Source organism: Suricata suricatta, chromosome 13 (genome assembly GCF_006229205.1).
Source record: "Suricata suricatta isolate VVHF042 chromosome 13, meerkat_22Aug2017_6uvM2_HiC, whole genome shotgun sequence".
Taxonomy (NCBI): domain Eukaryota; kingdom Metazoa; phylum Chordata; class Mammalia; order Carnivora; family Herpestidae; genus Suricata; species Suricata suricatta.
The window spans coordinates 60,321,468-60,338,301 of NC_043712.1; the positions used below are offsets into that span (position 1 = coordinate 60,321,468).

Genomic DNA, 16,834 nt, shown 5'->3' on the forward strand with positions numbered 1-16,834 from the left:
TGGAATCCTGTTTCTGCTTCCTGCTCCTGTCCAGAAAACCTCTGTGTCTCATCTTTAAAATGAGGATAGAATAGCATACTTCTGTCCTAAGAGTTGTAATGCTATGTGTTAACAATTATAAGGAAGAGAATGGAGACAAGAGAACTGTACATGGGGGCTGGGTAGAATAATAAAGTAAAAAAGCAGAGTTCAAGCATGTTACTAAAAAATACAGATGTAGATAAAGGAAATAGCTAAGAATTGAATATGGTTGCATCTGGGGATTATGAGCCAGGAATATGGTCGGCTAGGGCAGATTGTTTTCCCTCATAGTAAGCCTTGAGTGTTAACTTTTTGGATTTTGTGCATATATAGGAAAACTGAAAAAGCAGGATGAGCCTTTTGTTTGGATTTTAACTTGAACCACAAAGCATTGTAGTATTTATTATAGAACTCTTTAAATTTATTTAGAGATTGAGAGAACAGTATAATAAACCCATGGCCTACCTTCCACCCACTCCTAGCCAATCTTTAATCACTGCTCCAAATATTTGGATTATCTTTTAGAGCTATCCGTCAGAGTACATACTTTTGATTATTCTAAACTATGTGAAAGCTTAGCAAAACCCAAGTCTGTTTTCAACTGACAAAACAATCACTGAGTAAAGCCAGAGGAGTTAAATTTCAGGGAAATTGAGCATTATTCTTCAAAAATAGGTTTATTACTACATTTCCTTACGTGGCTTGTAGGCTAACACTAATTATAGACTCAAACTGTATTAACAAAGTAGTATCACTGAAACTTTCCTTCAAAACATGGCTTCTTGGAGCCAACATGCTTGAATAAGAACACCATTCACCTGGAGGCATATTCTAGTTTAGCAAATCTTTAATGTTATACTGCATGCAAAAAGCATTTCTTATTCTAATTGATAACATTACTAAGTTTCACACCCTAAATGCAAAGCATACTCAAACAATTAAGAATAACTTATAATTGCTTATAGTAGGGCTTTACATATTACATGGAAATAAATCTTATTTGTATAATACATTAACAACGATAGATAATTAGTTTAATAATATAAACAACATAATTATGTTAAATACCTATGTTAAAGATTAAACTCTACCAACCTGGCTTTGTTAATAAATGAAATGCAGAAAGTTTGATTCTATGATTACTGGGTACTTTTCAAGGTTATTAGGGGGGGAAAAGCATAGGTCAAGTAGATATTTATAGATGGAGAAATTAAAGCTGCAAGAGTTCAAACAAAACACTTACCAATAAACCAAAGATCTAGAATTCAAACCAAATTCTGATTCTAATGCCTGAACTATAAAAGAACTACCACTCTGAATAGTTAAGATGTCTTTGGGGCACCTATTTGAAAAGCAGATTCCTGTGTCCTACCCCAGGCCCAACCTATACAGGGGTGGGGGTGGGTTTGGTGTCCCTCTGGAATCTACATTTTAAACACCTTTCCTCCATGAATCTGAAGTGCTGCTGACCAGCCTTTTGAGAAACACTCATGTGAAGGGCTGATGTATAAATTTTAAAAGGCGAAAGTGCCTTGGTGGCTGAGCCTGATTTTGGCTCAGGTCATGACCCCAGGGTTTAGGATCAAGCCCTGCATTGAGCTCTGTGCTGAGCACAAAGCCTGCTTGAGGTTCTCTGTCTCACTCTGCTTCTCCCCCATTCCCATACACACTCTTAAAAAAAAAAAAAAAAGTGAAATCAACACGTAAAGTCATTCTTTGAAGCACTAAGTGATCTTATAACACAATAGAGGTGCAATGATAAAGTCAGAGCCCTAACTTCTTCTGCCCTCCTTTTGATTATAATCCATTCAGAACATGGCATGTCAGAATATTTCCTCCCAACTTTCTCTAAGTATTTGGTAAATATATTACTAAAAAACTAACAACCATGTAACAATGGGACAGACTGGACCTCTCATTCTTGCTCCCTATATTCAATGCCAACAGGATCCTGACTTGATTAAAAAAATCTTCTGCTCTCTCTTATCAAAACCCAGAACACAATACATTTTGAAGTTGCTTAAAATATTTTAGGACTCCTTCAGAAATAGATCATTACATCAATACAGTAAAAAAAAAAAAAAAAAAAAAAAAAAATCAGTGTTGTTCCTTTATAGAAAAACTACTTTTATCTAAAAATACCACTTGATTTTGTTCATAACTGGCTCATTGACTTCCATTTGTAATAATGAAGGCTACTCAAAGGCATGCACCATAGGGTAGAAATAGCTTGAAAAATCTTAAAGAATGCTGAAAGCAATGACAACATTATCATAGGACACTTGCCAGATGAGCTTAACTGACTGAGCCACCCGACTTCGGCTCAGGTCATGATCTCACGGTTAGTGGGTTCGAGCCTTGGTGCTGAGAGCTCAGAGCCTGCTTCTGATTCTGTCTCTCTCTCTCTCTCTCTGCCCCTCCCCTGCTCGCTCTCTGTCTCTCTCAATAAAGACACAAATAAATAAATAAATAAAATACTTTGTAATAATTTACTAGGGAAGTCAAAACAAAAAGAATCTTTGTTTCTGAGATTAACAGACATTGCTATTTTAAGTGGGAGCACTAGAAGAGCATGGATGAAAACTCTTAGCAATGTTTAAGGGTTTCAGCTTTGCTGAATACTCATTCTTAACACATGGTACAGAAGGGGCACCTGGCTTGCTCAGTCAGTGGAGCATGCAACGCTTGATCTCCAGGTTGTGAGTTCGAGCCCCATGTTGGGTATAGAAATTACTTAAAAATAAAATCTTAAAAACAACTTCCATAAACATTATCCTTGTTTACATATATACTTCCTTATTCAAACTACGAGGTGTTTTCCTCAAATAACTAAAAACAGAACTACCCTACCACCCAGTAATTGTACTATTAGTTCTTTACCCAAAAGCTAAAAAAAATGCTGATTCTAAAGGACACATGCACCCCAATGTTTATACCAGCACTATCAATAATAGCAAATTATGGAAAGAGCCCAAATGTCCATCAACTGACAATGAATAAAGACGTGGTGTGTACATATAAACATATGTGTACACACACATAAATACATGCACACTCACAAACAATGGAATAATACCCAGTGATTAGAAAGAATGAAATCTTGCTATTTTCAACAATGTGGATGGAACCAGAATGTGTTATATATGAAGTACATCAGAGAAAGACAAATATCATATGATTTCATTCATGTAAAATTTAAGAAACAGATGAACATAGGGGAAGGGAAGGAAAAATAAGAGGAAAACCAGAAGTTTTTGTAAGCTGTAGGAATTTATATTTTTAATTTTTTTTAATGTTTATTTATTTTTGAGAGAGAGGACAGAGCAGGAGTGAGGGGGGGGGAGAGAGAGAGAGACAGAAAGAGAGAGAGAGGGACACAGACTCAGCACAGAGCCTGATGAGGGCTTAACCCCACAAACCGTTGAGATCAGGACCTGAGCCAAAGTCAGACACTTAACCGACTGAGCTACCCAGGTACCGGTCCTGCTGGTATTCTTAAAGCATGAGAGATGGAAAACAATATTCCAAGGATAACCAGCCCAGGACAACAGTAACAATATGGGGCTTATTCTAGATATCTTCTAGATACTAAGGATGCTAAAACATCCTTAGAGTGCATTTTATACTTGTTTATTTATTCATTTTGAGAGACACAGAGACAGTGTGAGTAAAGGAAGGGCAGAGAGAGGGAGAATCCCAAGCAGGCTCTGCACTGACAGCCAATACAGGGCTCGAACTCATGAAACTATAGATCACAAACTGAGCCAAAACCGAGTTGAATGCTAAGCCACCCAGGCACCTCCAGTCTAAGTATCTAACAGCCATATTCTACTGATTCACTTGGAGCTTACTACTCAATAAAACTCTATTACTACTGCTAAGTCATACACTCCAAAAGCACTCCACAATGCATCCTCCATCCAAGGAATCAAGAACTGTTTAATCAACTTACTGAGATCATTATGTACTTTACTGTAATTTTTAACTTACTTTTCCAGTAACCATGGGAGACAAGACTTTAACAGGATTTGCTATCCATTCATACTGGGTCATGTCTATACCAACATTCTGTTATTTGAGATTGTTGTCCAAAAGATTGTTATTCATCTATTTTATTTTATACTTTGTTTTGCATAGTCTTTTCCTCTTTTTAAAGATATAAATGACATTTACCTACCACTAAGCTTCTGTCATCTTTTATTTCTTAAAGGTAGTTCAGCTATCATATGTTTTAAGTTGCCAGCAGTGAAACATTTAATTCTAACACATAAAAGTATTTAGGACAAATAATTTTAGTAAAAGAGAGTCTAAATCCAACAGGCATGAGAAGACTAACATTTATTCTAATGAAGGCAAATTTCTCCTTCTGTAAAAAGAAAAAAACAAAACAGCAGCAGCCAAATCAATGCTAAGGTAAATCTGTGCTCTAATTACACCAAACACAGGCCTATCTCTGGGAAAGTCTTACTCCAAAACCAAGAGCCCCTAAAACTGCTTAAAATTTAATAAACCTTGGCTTGCTTAGTGTTTGCAGCTTATTATCCTATTTCTATGCCATACCATTCTGTACACTATATTTTGCCAAAGAGCAGCTGCTTTATTGGATTATTTCTTCTATTCTCTAAGAAATAAAACTCAAAGCAAATCAGGAACTCTATAATTATTGACAGTAAATAAACAGATAGCTTAAGTTCCCTATACAGTATCTTGACTCTTTGTTACACTATTCATAAACTCATAAACTGATTACAACCAACACACCAACTCCAATCCCTTTCTATCCCAGTCTTGATTTACTAATACTGACAGTTCTGGCCAATTCTAGATCTTAATATTCATTCCAGTTGTTGGTTATATGATGTTCTATTTGTTGTAGGAAGTGTCATTTGAAATAAACAATGTGGGCAAGTCAGCCAAAACATAAGAAATATCAGAAAAGTAAAGATTAAAGGGATTGGTTAACACCAAAGTATTTTATAACAATTTATGGCAAGAAAAATCACAACCATTTTCGGATCTTGAACCTTTAAACTTCATATAAGATTTGGTAGCCTAATATTTCCATACACATTAAAGTTATGGTGACTCAAGTTCATTTAGTGTGTTGAATAAATAATAAAGCTGACCCAATGTAACTTTTATACTAGGATTTTGAAAATAGGTAATTAAAAAAATTAGTTTTAGAATCTTGGCCCAAGGCAAGTTCTTAACACTGTTTTCAAATGAACACTTAAAAACATTTAATTGGGAGAGGGGGGAAAGGGAGTGACTGCTAGGTATAGGGTTTTTTTGTGGGGAAGGGATAAAAATCTTCAGAAATTAGTTTGTGGACATGAACAATCCTGTAAAAACAGTGAACTGTACCCTTTAAGTGGGTAAATTGTGTATGTGAATTTTCTCAATAAGCTATTTAAAAAACATTCTTAACCTCATCCTAATAGCTACAACTCTACATGTTATTACACGCTTTCTAAAATATTAAATACATATAATAAAAAACACTGATACCATAGAAGAAGAGACAAAGAGAAACTATTACATACTAAATTAAGCCAAGTATTAAGATACCAAAAACGACAAACCACTTAGGAGCCAGAGATGACTGAGCGTTAAGAAGCCCTTATTTACAACCATTAAACAAAGGGTAACAGACTGAATATGACCCCTAAAAGATTTCTTCAGAGAGACTATTATTTGAAAACAATCTGTGATGGGAGGCTTTGCTTCTATAAACAAAAATATGAATGAAGTCCTCAATAGCATGAGCACTTACTCATCATACTCGATATGATAAATAACGTCTTCATCAGCAGCAACAGAGTCTGAATTAGACGTAGAAGGTACACTGTCCAATTTATTTGTGTTCTCTTTGGAATTATGATTTACATTTCCATGAGTCCTTTTACAAGAACTGCCATTCTTCAGTGGAGTTTTGCCACGTGAATGTCCATCAGAAGCTCTAGTAACACTACGTATACGGGCTTCAAACCAAGCACCAAGGCCGACATCTCTGGCATCCACCAATTCATTTACCTAAAAAAAGTTTAAAATTAGTTAATGAAGCTTAATTTCATCTATTGCTTCAAAAACCATACTATAATTCAAGTTACTGTGAGAATTATCATGGCTAACAACATTTACAGCTACTCATGTTTATTTTCAAAGATCAGATAAAAACTATTCTTTTTGGATTATACTGTGAAATCTGTTTTTTACTAATATGAAAATAAACTTTCCTTCCAATTTCATTCAATGAAATAGATGTTTTCTTTACCCCTTGCCTGGGTCTACTTTAGACTTTTAAAAATATCATTCTTGTGTTACCAAGAGTTGTTCTAGCAAGTCATTAAGAATGTCACTTAGTAAAAAGCATGGACTTCATAGTATTGTGACTGTTATTGATTTGCTCCATTAATTTCTTCAGAATCTTACAGGTAACTTATATAGTCAGTCCAACAAAAACAGTTAAGAAGAAGAAACCTGAAAATGGGGGAAATTATACACACTAATAAAGAGAAGAATAAATGAACCTATCTACATAAAATGGGTAAGTTCCACTACCTGTTAATTCACTAACAAATGCATTGTTTAGTATTTCAAAGAACAAAGAAAATAAAAAGAGAATCGACATGTAAAATGCAAAATAGATAAAACTCAAGTCTAGTAGATGATCCAGAACTAATCAATCTGACAAAAGGAAAACTGGACATTAGAAAATACAAGTATCAGGGGCACCTGGGGGGCTCAGTCAGTTAAGCATCTGACTTTGGCTCAGGTCACAATCTCACGGGCCATGGTTTCAAGCCCCATATCAGGCTCCAGCCTGCTTGGGATTCTCTTACCCTCTCTCTCTCTCTGCACCTTAAAATAAACAAACCTTAAAAAAAAAGAAAAGTATATATATATTATATATATAAAGATTTATGTATTATAATAACATTATACGTGTGTGTGTGTGTGTGTGTATATAAAGGTTTCAAACCACCAAGCTAGCATAGAAGGTAGACTATAGACAAAACCAAAAATTATTAACAATCATTGCCATTAGAGGTATAATATCTGACCAAAGGTACTGTAAATAATACGATAGTAAATGAAAAGCTTGAAAGACATAACATCTGATGTAATATGAGAACAGAGTTGAGGAGGAAAGAAAAAGATCTAAGGGTCAACCAGTCTAGACATAAGAATCAGAGATGAAACACAGTATAGTTTACATAAATTAATTCATTTGGAAACAACGGATTTTCTTCCTCAATAGTCACTGACAAATTTAAAAACATTTACTTTCTTACAGGCAACATTAGGTAAAACAAAAACTAATTAAAGTTAAGGTCTATCATACATGGGAGAATAAACTGAGACTATTCTTTAACAGAAAATCAAAATGTAAGGTTGTATGTAGCACTACGTAATTCTTATAGCAGAGAATGAGGCATACAATGGATACTGAAATGGTAACAGGAGACATAAGGAAATCTAAAAATACTCCCATTGCTTATACATCATACATAACAGAACTTAATATCTCATAAAGGTAGGACATTCTGTGAGTAGGGCAACCCAAGACTTAGAATTGTAAACAAATGCTGCAAATTCTTCATTAAGTATATGACAATGCATACAACCTCGGTGGGAAAAATATGCTTTTAATTTAAAAAGTAAGGTTTTTGCACATTACGTGGACATACTTAATTAGGTCAAATTGAATGCGTCAAAATGCATGCAAGAGGTTAAAGGTAAAACCTGGGTTTTGAATGATATAGAAGAGGGTACTTACATGATTAACAAGAAAATAGGATATTGCCATGGTAATTTCTTGGATTTCATGGTATTCCAGTTCAAATTAAGAACTGAGTTGATAAAAAATTAGGATACGTTATGATAAAAAAACCCTCTGTAAAGCAGGTCTAGAGGAAACATACCTTAGTAATAAAGGCCTATGCGAAAAACCCACAGCTAACATTATATTCAATTGTGAAAAACAGTTTTCGCCCTCAAGTCAGGAACGAGACAAGGATGTCCATTCTCACAATTTTTAATCAAATTAGCACCGGAAGCCCTAGCTAGCTACAGCAATTAGACAAAAATAAATAAATAAAAGGCATCCAAATTGGCAAGAAAGAAGTCGAACTCTCATTAATTGTAAATGACATACTACACACACAAAACATGAAAGACTGTTAGTGATGAATGAATTCAGTAAAGTCATAGGATACAAAACCAATGTACAGAAATCTGTTGCATTTCTATACACTAATAATGAAGCAGCAGAAAAATTAAAATAACCCCATTTATAGATGCACCAAAAACAATAAATTATCCAGGAATAAACTTAACCAAAGAGGTGAGAGACCCATATTCTGGAAACTGTAAAACACTGATGAAAAAAATTCAAGACTCAAAGATGGACATTCCATGTTTATGGATTGGAAGAAAAAATATTGTTAAAATGTCTAGACTACCCACAGCAATATACAGGTTCAATGCAATCGCATCAAAATACCAACAGCATTTTTTGTAGAACTAGAAAAAAAAGACCTCAAGTAGCCAAAGCAATCTCAAAAAAAGAAAAACAATGCTGGAAGTATCACAATTCCAGATTTCAAGTTATTCTACAAAGTAGTAATAATTAAAACAGTATGGTACTGGGGCACCTGGGTGGCTCAGTGAGTTCCACATTTGACTCTTAATTTCAGTTTAGGTCATGATAGATCAAGCCCTGCATTAGGCTCTGTGCTGAGTGTGGAGCCTGCTTAAGATTTGCTGTCTCTCCCTCTGCTCCTCTCTCCTGCTTGTGCTCTCTCAAATCAAAAAATAAAAACAAGAAACCCAGGATGGTGCTGACAAAACAAAACAAAACAAAACAAAAAACAAACCAGATGGGTCAATGGAATAGAACAGAAAACCCAGAAATAAACCCACAATTATATGGTCATTTAATCTTCAACAAAGGAGGAATAAATATCCAATTGGAAAAAGATAGTCTCTTTCGACAAATGGTGTTGGAAGAACTGGACAGCCACATAGAAAAGAAGGAAACTGGACAACTTTCTTACACCAAACACAAAAATAAATTCTAAATGTGAGACCTGAAATCATTAAAATCCTAGAAGGGAGCACAGGCAGTAATGTCTCTGACATTGGCCCCAGCAACATCTTTCTAGATATATCTCCTGAGGCAAGGGAAAAATAAACTACTGGGACTACATCAAAATAAACTTCTGCACAGTGAAGGAAACAATCAACAAAACTCAAAGGCAACCTACTGAATGGGAGAAGATCTTGGCAAATGACATATCCAATAAAGGGTTAGTGTCCAAAACATATACAGAGCTGATACAACTCATAGCCAAAAAACAAATAATCCAGTTAAAAGATAGACAGATGACATGAATACATATATCTCCAAAGAAGACATACAGACGGCCAACAAACAAATGAAAAGACGCTCAACATCACTCATCATCAGGGAAATGCAAATCAAAGCTACAAGGAGATATTACCTCACACCCTAAACCAAAACCACAGAAAGCACTCAGTGTGGGCGAGGATGCGTAGAAAGCACTGTTGGTGGGAATGCAAACTGATGCAGCCATTGTACATAGCAGTATAGAAATTCCTCAAAAAGTTAAAAATAAAACTACCTTATTATCCAGTAAATCACACTACTGGGTATTTATAAAGGATATAAAACACTAATTTGAAAGGCTATATTCACCCCCCCCATGTTTATTCCACCATTATTTACAATAGCCAAATCATAGAAGTAGCCCAAGTGTCCATTGATTAATAAATGGATAAAGACATGGCATATACACACATAGACACACACACACACACACACACACACACAGTATTATTCAGCCATTAAAATTTTTTTAATGTTTTTTATTTATTTTTGAGATAGCACAAACAGGGGAGGGACAAAGGGAGAGGGAGGTACAGAATCCGAAGCAGGCTCCAGGCTCGGACCTAGTGGTCAGCAGTGCCCGACGTGGGACTCGAACCCACGAACCGTGAGGTCATGACTTGAGCTGAAGTCGGACGCTTAACTGACTGAGCCACCCAGGCACCCCCTTATTCAGCCATTTAAAAGGAATGAAATCTTGCCATCTGTAATAACATGGTTGGAGCTAGAGAGTACAATGCTAAATGAAATAAGTCAGCGAAAGGCAAATTCACATGGTTTCACTCATACCTGGAATTTAAGTAAATAAATGAACAAAGGGGGAAAAATGTAGAGACAAACCATAAAACAGATTTAACAACAGAGAACAGCCTGGTGGTTATCAAACCGGAAGTGAGTAGGGGATGGATAAAACAGGTGGTGGGTTGGGGTGCCTGGGTTAAGCGTCGGACTCTCAATTTCAGCTCAGGTCATGATCTCATGGGTTCATGAGATCAAGCACAGTCCTTTCTCTCCCCTCCCCCTGCATGCATTCTCAAGATAAATAAATAAACTTTAAAAAAAGGGAAACAGGTGATGGGGATTAAAGACTACACACATCATGATGAGCACTAAGTAATGTACAGAATGTTAAATCACTATACTGCATACCTGAAGCTGATGTAATAGTGTGTGTTAACTATACTGCAATTAAAATTAAAACTTAGGAAAGACAAAAGCTAAACAATTCTACATTGAATAAACAAACTGAATTCTTATATAAAAATCTTGGCGAGGGTGGGAGGGGAAGGTGGGCCCACTGACAAGTTGGTTGTGGTCTATCTAGAAAGAGGTTGTCTATCCTCAGCCAGCAAGTACCTCCCCCAAAGAGGTCAAAACATCAAAATATGTAAAGATATAGGAAAACAAATTAATAGGAGAGAGGTGTTTGAGCTGAAGTCATGATATACAGGTAAAAACAAAACAAACCACCCCAATTATATAAATTGCATAAGTGTAAAAAATACAGCCACATTTTAAGAAGAATCTTCTACATCCAAATAGGTGATATTAAAAAAAAAAAAAAAAAAGGGAAGTAAGGGAGGCAAGGAGAAATCATTAAAAAATGAAATCCCAACAAATACTGGAAGATTTACTATATGCCAGGTATACTTCTAAACACTTTTTATGTTCTATTTAAAACACAACAGCTCTGCAGATAAACGTAGGTTTAAGTTTGTGTTTAACATCTACTAGATATAACCTGGAACAAATTACTGACCCTGTCTCAGCCTCAGGTTCTTTATGTAATATACTTTGGTGTGTATTAAGAGATTGGGTAACAAAATCCATACGATGTGCCAACCTAGCAAGCACAGCATGTTTAATTATAAGACTCATTAAACCTCAGCATAGTCTTAATACCATAGTCTTCTTAGAAAAGATATTACCAGTTTATAGTTATGTTCCCTATCTCCTTTAATAACTATAATACAAAGTCATTCTTATTTCCCAATGAGGTGCAGAAGTAAATAAACTAGTCCTCAGGAGATACACAGCTAGAAGTGGGAACGGTGATAAAGCTGATAAAGACTTTGACTCTGGGACTCTATATCATGTTTTTTACTAAAATTTACAAATCAGAGTACAATGTGGTTCTATTAAAATAAAGTTCAGAAAGAATAGAAGGGATGCAAATACAGGTTAAATTTATTAAGAGGCTATTCAAGGGTAATGATAAGATAAAGTTCATTAAAAGTGAAGAAATAATTACCATAGAAGTTTGGTTATTAGTGGGGTAACTGGGTGGCTCAATTGGTTAAGCATCCAACTTCAGCTCAGGTCATGATCTCAAAGTTTCTGAATTCGAGTCCCAAGTCAGGCTCTGTGCTAACAGATCAGAGTCTAGAGCCTGCTTCAGATTTTGTGTCTCCCCTTCTCTCGGCCCCTCCCATGCTCATGCTCTGTCTCTATCTCTCAATAATAAATAAATGTAAGAAAAAAAATTTAGAAGTTTGGGTATTAGTTACAACTAAGGAGGAGGGAATAATCATCAAGAGGGGCCCATCAGAAGTTCCTGGGCGACTGCTTTGTATACCTAATTTGGTGGTATTTACAGACATTAACTTCGTATTTCACTAAGCTCTACTTTTTTGTATTGTCTATTATGCTTCATAATCAAAAAGGTTCATAATCAAGGAGAGTTGCACTGTATGCAAAAAACAGGTTACTAAAATATATAGGATTTTTATTTAGTAATTATTGAGAAGTTTCCTCTTTCCTTTATTTCCTATGATGAGCATTAGAATATATGTAAAAAGTTTAACACTTAATTCTAAGAGGCGTATTATCATTCCAGAGTTATTTATGCCAAGATGATAGTCATTTCAACAGTAGGATCTACTGTGAGGATCTTTAAAACCTGCACATCTGAAAACCAGAATTAAACTCTATTTAGGTATCAAAAGTCCACTTCGTTTGAGAAAATTACCTCTTATAGATATTGGAAATGGATGGACCCAACCTCTGCACAATCTCCCACAGGCTCTCCAAGCGTGATATCTAGTTTCATTATGAAAAGATGTCTGAAACTGACCAAATGTTGCTCAGTTATCAAATAGGGCTAAATAAGAATGAAGGTGGATAAGAACTTCAGATTCAAATTCTATCTTCATGTATTAAGTTTAAATGTTTATCTATGGCACTTTTGAGACATTAACTTGAAATTGTTTTTTTGTATCCACTTGAGGTCCAAGGAAAATTTTAGGCAAAAGGGAAAGCCCCAAATCTGTCTGCTCATCCATAAAGCAATTTTAATTATAGACAGTCCTATGTCTATGAAAGGAAAATCTTTGCAAAGCAGAAGTGACATAAGCAGTAATTCAAGATAAAGAAAAAAAACCCTCCCAATTTTACTGATCTAGGAACAATTTAATTAAATTTTGATGTACTATTCAGAAACTTGCTCAAAGGAAAAATTTCAAAACAAATCAATTTAAAAGTAGAAGCTTCTAAGCATTTTCAGGGTAGCAAAAGATAAGTTTCAATAGCTAATAACACTCCATGAAAGCAGGGGGCAATATCTTTTGTTTATCCTTGCATCTCTAATATCCAGTGCAAATATATACTAGATAACCATTTATTCAGTGAATGAATTATCCAGAAATAAGCACTTCTATGTTAAAAAAAATATCAGTGAATATTTCAAATACTTATAACTACTAAGCTTAATCAAAAAAGCAAATAAATCTGTTACTCTCTTCAACTACTAAGGTAAATGCAGCTTTGACTAAACATCATTAATAACAGTAGCCTACTGAGAGTTTAAGTCCAGCTTTCATGTATTTCACATGGTTCCTAAATGAGGAAAGGGAGACCACGTAAAACTTGCCACATATGTACCACTGGGAAGCAGCTGAACTGAAATTTAAAGCAAGTCTGATGACACAACTAAATACCTTAGCCTCTATGCTATATATTAACATGAAACATGAGATGTTTAAAAAGTTAGGTACTGCTAAATCGGGTTGGTTGGCGCTTGGCTTTTTCGCCTCTTCCAGTCTTTCTGGTACTCTTATATCTGGACATCTTCACGTTTCTCTAAGTTCTTCCATCTAGACACATAAGGCTGTATCTCCCTCTTTTTTCCCCTCCCTCTCTTTTCTCAACTCAGCAACATGAGCGTGGATCCAGTTCAACCCCAATGCCAGGCTTGCCCTGAAGCGCCTGATTCTAGGGACGCTTCTCCAATGCCTCAGATTTATGGGCCTCAAGAAAATTATGCATCCTTGCAACTGTCATCTGCTGAGACCCCCCACATGGAGACCGTCTCTCCTCTTCCTTCCTCCATGGACCTGCTTATTCAGAACAGCCCAGATTCTTCCACCAGTCCCAGCGTAAAAGTGCTACCCACTTCTGCAGAGATCACCGTGAAGAAGGAAGATCCAACTCCAGGCAAGAAACAGAAGATCAGAACTGTCTTCTCTCAGACCCAGCTATATGTACTCAATGACCGATTTCAGAGACAGAAATACCTCAGTTTCCAGCAGATGCAAGAACTTTCCAACATTCTGAACCTTAGCTATAAGCAGGTCAAGACATGGTTCCAGAACCAGAGAATGAAATGTAAGAGGTGGCAGAAAAACAACTGGCCAAAGAATCACAACATTGGGACTCAGAACAGTTCTGCGACTCCAGAGTACCCAGGCTTCTATTCGTATCACCAGGGATACCTGATGAACACTTCCGGAAACCTTCCAATATGGAGCAACCAGACCTGGAACGGCCAGTCGTGGGGGAGCCAGAGCTGGAACAGTCAGGCCTGGTGCCCCCCAGCCTGGAACGGCCCCGCTGCACGACTGTGGAGAGGAATTTCCCCAGCCCCAGATCCAGTTCCAGCAAAATTCTGTCAGCAATTTGCAGTCCATCCTAGAAACGGCTGGGAAAAGCCATAGTGTCCTACAGCAAACCCCTAAATATTTTGGTGCCCAGCAAATAATGGATTTCTTCCCAAATTACTCTGAACATACAGCCTGAAGATGCGAGACGATGAGTACGTTAATCAATCTCCATTTGGGCGGTGGTGGCTGTATTCCTCCTAGGATTTGTCTGTTAGGGTCCTGTATATCTGCCTTGATATTCTGTTTTTTGTTATGTTTATTCCATCAATCAAGGTAGTAAGAGGAGTCTGATCAAAGAGGATTCCATAGCTTTGGCTGCTATGCACAACATGCTAAAAGATGTTTCTGGCTATAGATAAGTAGATATAATACTAATTTGGATGTATCTTTAGGCTCCAGAATTGAACCTCAAGGATAGAAAGTAAATAAGGGTGCCTGGGTGGCATAGTCGAATGTCTGGCTTCAGCTCAGGTCATGATCTCATGGTTTGTGGGTTCAAGCCCAGAGCCTTTCTTCAGATTCTCCCATCCATCCAAGTACTAACCATGCCCAACCCTGCTTAGCTTCCAAGATCAGAGGAGATCGGGTGCATTCAGGGTGATATGGCCGTAGACCTTTCTTCAGATTCTGTGTCTCCCTCTCTCTGTGACCCTCCCCTGTTTACACTGTCTCTATCTCTCTCAAAAATAAATAAAACATTAAAAAAATATATATTAAAAAAAGAAAGAAAAAAGTTAGGTACTAAAGCGGTGACTGGCTCAAGTGAGTAGAGCATGTGACTCGATCTCAGGGCCATTAGTTCAAGCCCCACACTGGGTGTAAAGTTAAAAAAAAAAAAATTCCAGTGTCCTATAAATAAAATCCTCTTTAAAAAGAAAAAAGAAGAGAAAAAAGAAAAAAGAAGAGGAAAAAGAAAAAAGAAAAAATGTATTAAAGTTAGGCGATAGAAATAGTGAGCAAAGTAGTAACACTGAAAATGAAACGCACAGATCTGCTGAGAAAAGCAGTTTCTCATAATGATCTTCTGACTTAGTACTCTGACCTGCAAGGGTACTGAGAAATATGCTAAACAAAGAATTTAAATTGACTAGACTGCTAATGCTTAATCTGGACAAAACATAATCTGGCCCTCCTATGAAAACAAATTCAGATCTTCACTGCCCAAAATCTATCAAGTCAAATGTAGCAGCTTCTGAACTGTTGCCCTTAGCCAAAATGTTAAAATTTAAACTTAACATAGATACAGATGGCTACATAAATATTTATGGATATGTGGATATACAGGAGTTATTATACATACATACATAAACCTCCTTAGTCTGTCATCTGAGGGTCCTAAAAGCAATGATACTCCAATTCCAAGGAACATTACCTATACCTAGAACCCAGATCTTGGTTTGTAACACCATCCCCCAATTAAAGAATCAAAGCTCCTTAAGGAAATGGTTGATTCCAGGGCCGGGGCAGAAATAACAAAGATGAGACTGGAGCAACTTCTAGGGCCAGAAAGAAAGTGCTTTAACAAAAACAAAAACAAACAAACAAACAAAAAACATAAAAAGGAGGTACGTTGAAGGGAGACAGGAAAAATATCCCTACTGATATGAATAAATGAGTAACAATAAATAAATGGGGGAAATGAGATCAGTCTCCCATGTAGAGAAATTCCCAATATATTTTGTAGATAATCTACCCTTAAGGAAGTAGAGTTCATAACTCCCTCCTTAAGTTTGGGCTACATATAGGGACTTCATCTCAAAGAATACAGTATGGAAAAGGAGTAGGGGAAGAATAACTTCACAGTGAAGAAACCTGACAAATGTTAACTCAGCCAGGTAATTAAGGTTCAGAAGCAACAATGATAAGTTAACTACTGATGTAAAAACCCAAGTATATAATTAGCAAATGGAATGTTTATAGTTTGTGCCCTACATAGCATGTGCTGAAAATAGCACTTTACTTCTGTAGTCTTCCTCCAAAAAACATGTAAATCCAGTCTAATAATGAGGAAAACAAGATGAATACTAATACAAGGGTATTTTATAAAATATTTGACAAGTACTCCTCGAAACTGTTAAGGTCATCAAAAACAAAGAAGTCTGAAAAACTGTCAAAGCCAGGAGGAACCTAAGGAAATTCAACAACTATTTACTATCACACTAATGTAAATATGGTATCCTAGATGGGATTCTAGAACAGAAAAGCTTTTAGATAAAAGCTAAAGAAACATGGTTTATTAATTGTAACTAATGTACCACAGTATCATATTAATGTAAAATATTAGTTAACAGGGCAAACCAGGTGTTTGATATGTGGAAAACTCTAGTCTCTTCCCAATTATGCTCTAAATCTAAAATTGTTCTAAAATAACAAGTTTATTCAGAAAAAAACATAGAAAATACTGGTTACTTGGAGGGATGAAAGCTCCAAAAGGGGACTTTCAATATTAATAATTCTATCTAAATTTTGAGTACTACATTAAACAGTTTTAATTATGTCCTGCCCATATCATGTTAATTTATTC

General features: G+C 36.0%; 1 protein-coding gene and 1 pseudogene across 1 annotated transcript in view; one reads left to right on the forward strand and one right to left on the reverse strand.

Moving 5' to 3' along the window:
* The window catches only part of UHRF2 (ubiquitin like with PHD and ring finger domains 2), a 90,003-nt gene that overhangs the window by 63,813 nt on the left and 9,356 nt on the right, over nt 1-16,834 (reverse strand). Inside the window, exon 3 of the mRNA XM_029919354.1 lies at nt 5,795-6,054. Within this exon, the coding sequence (XP_029775214.1) occupies nt 5,795-6,054 (260 nt within the window). The remainder of the gene's footprint in view (nt 1-5,794; nt 6,055-16,834) is intronic.
* On the forward strand, nt 13,588-14,446 carry LOC115275668 (annotated as a pseudogene).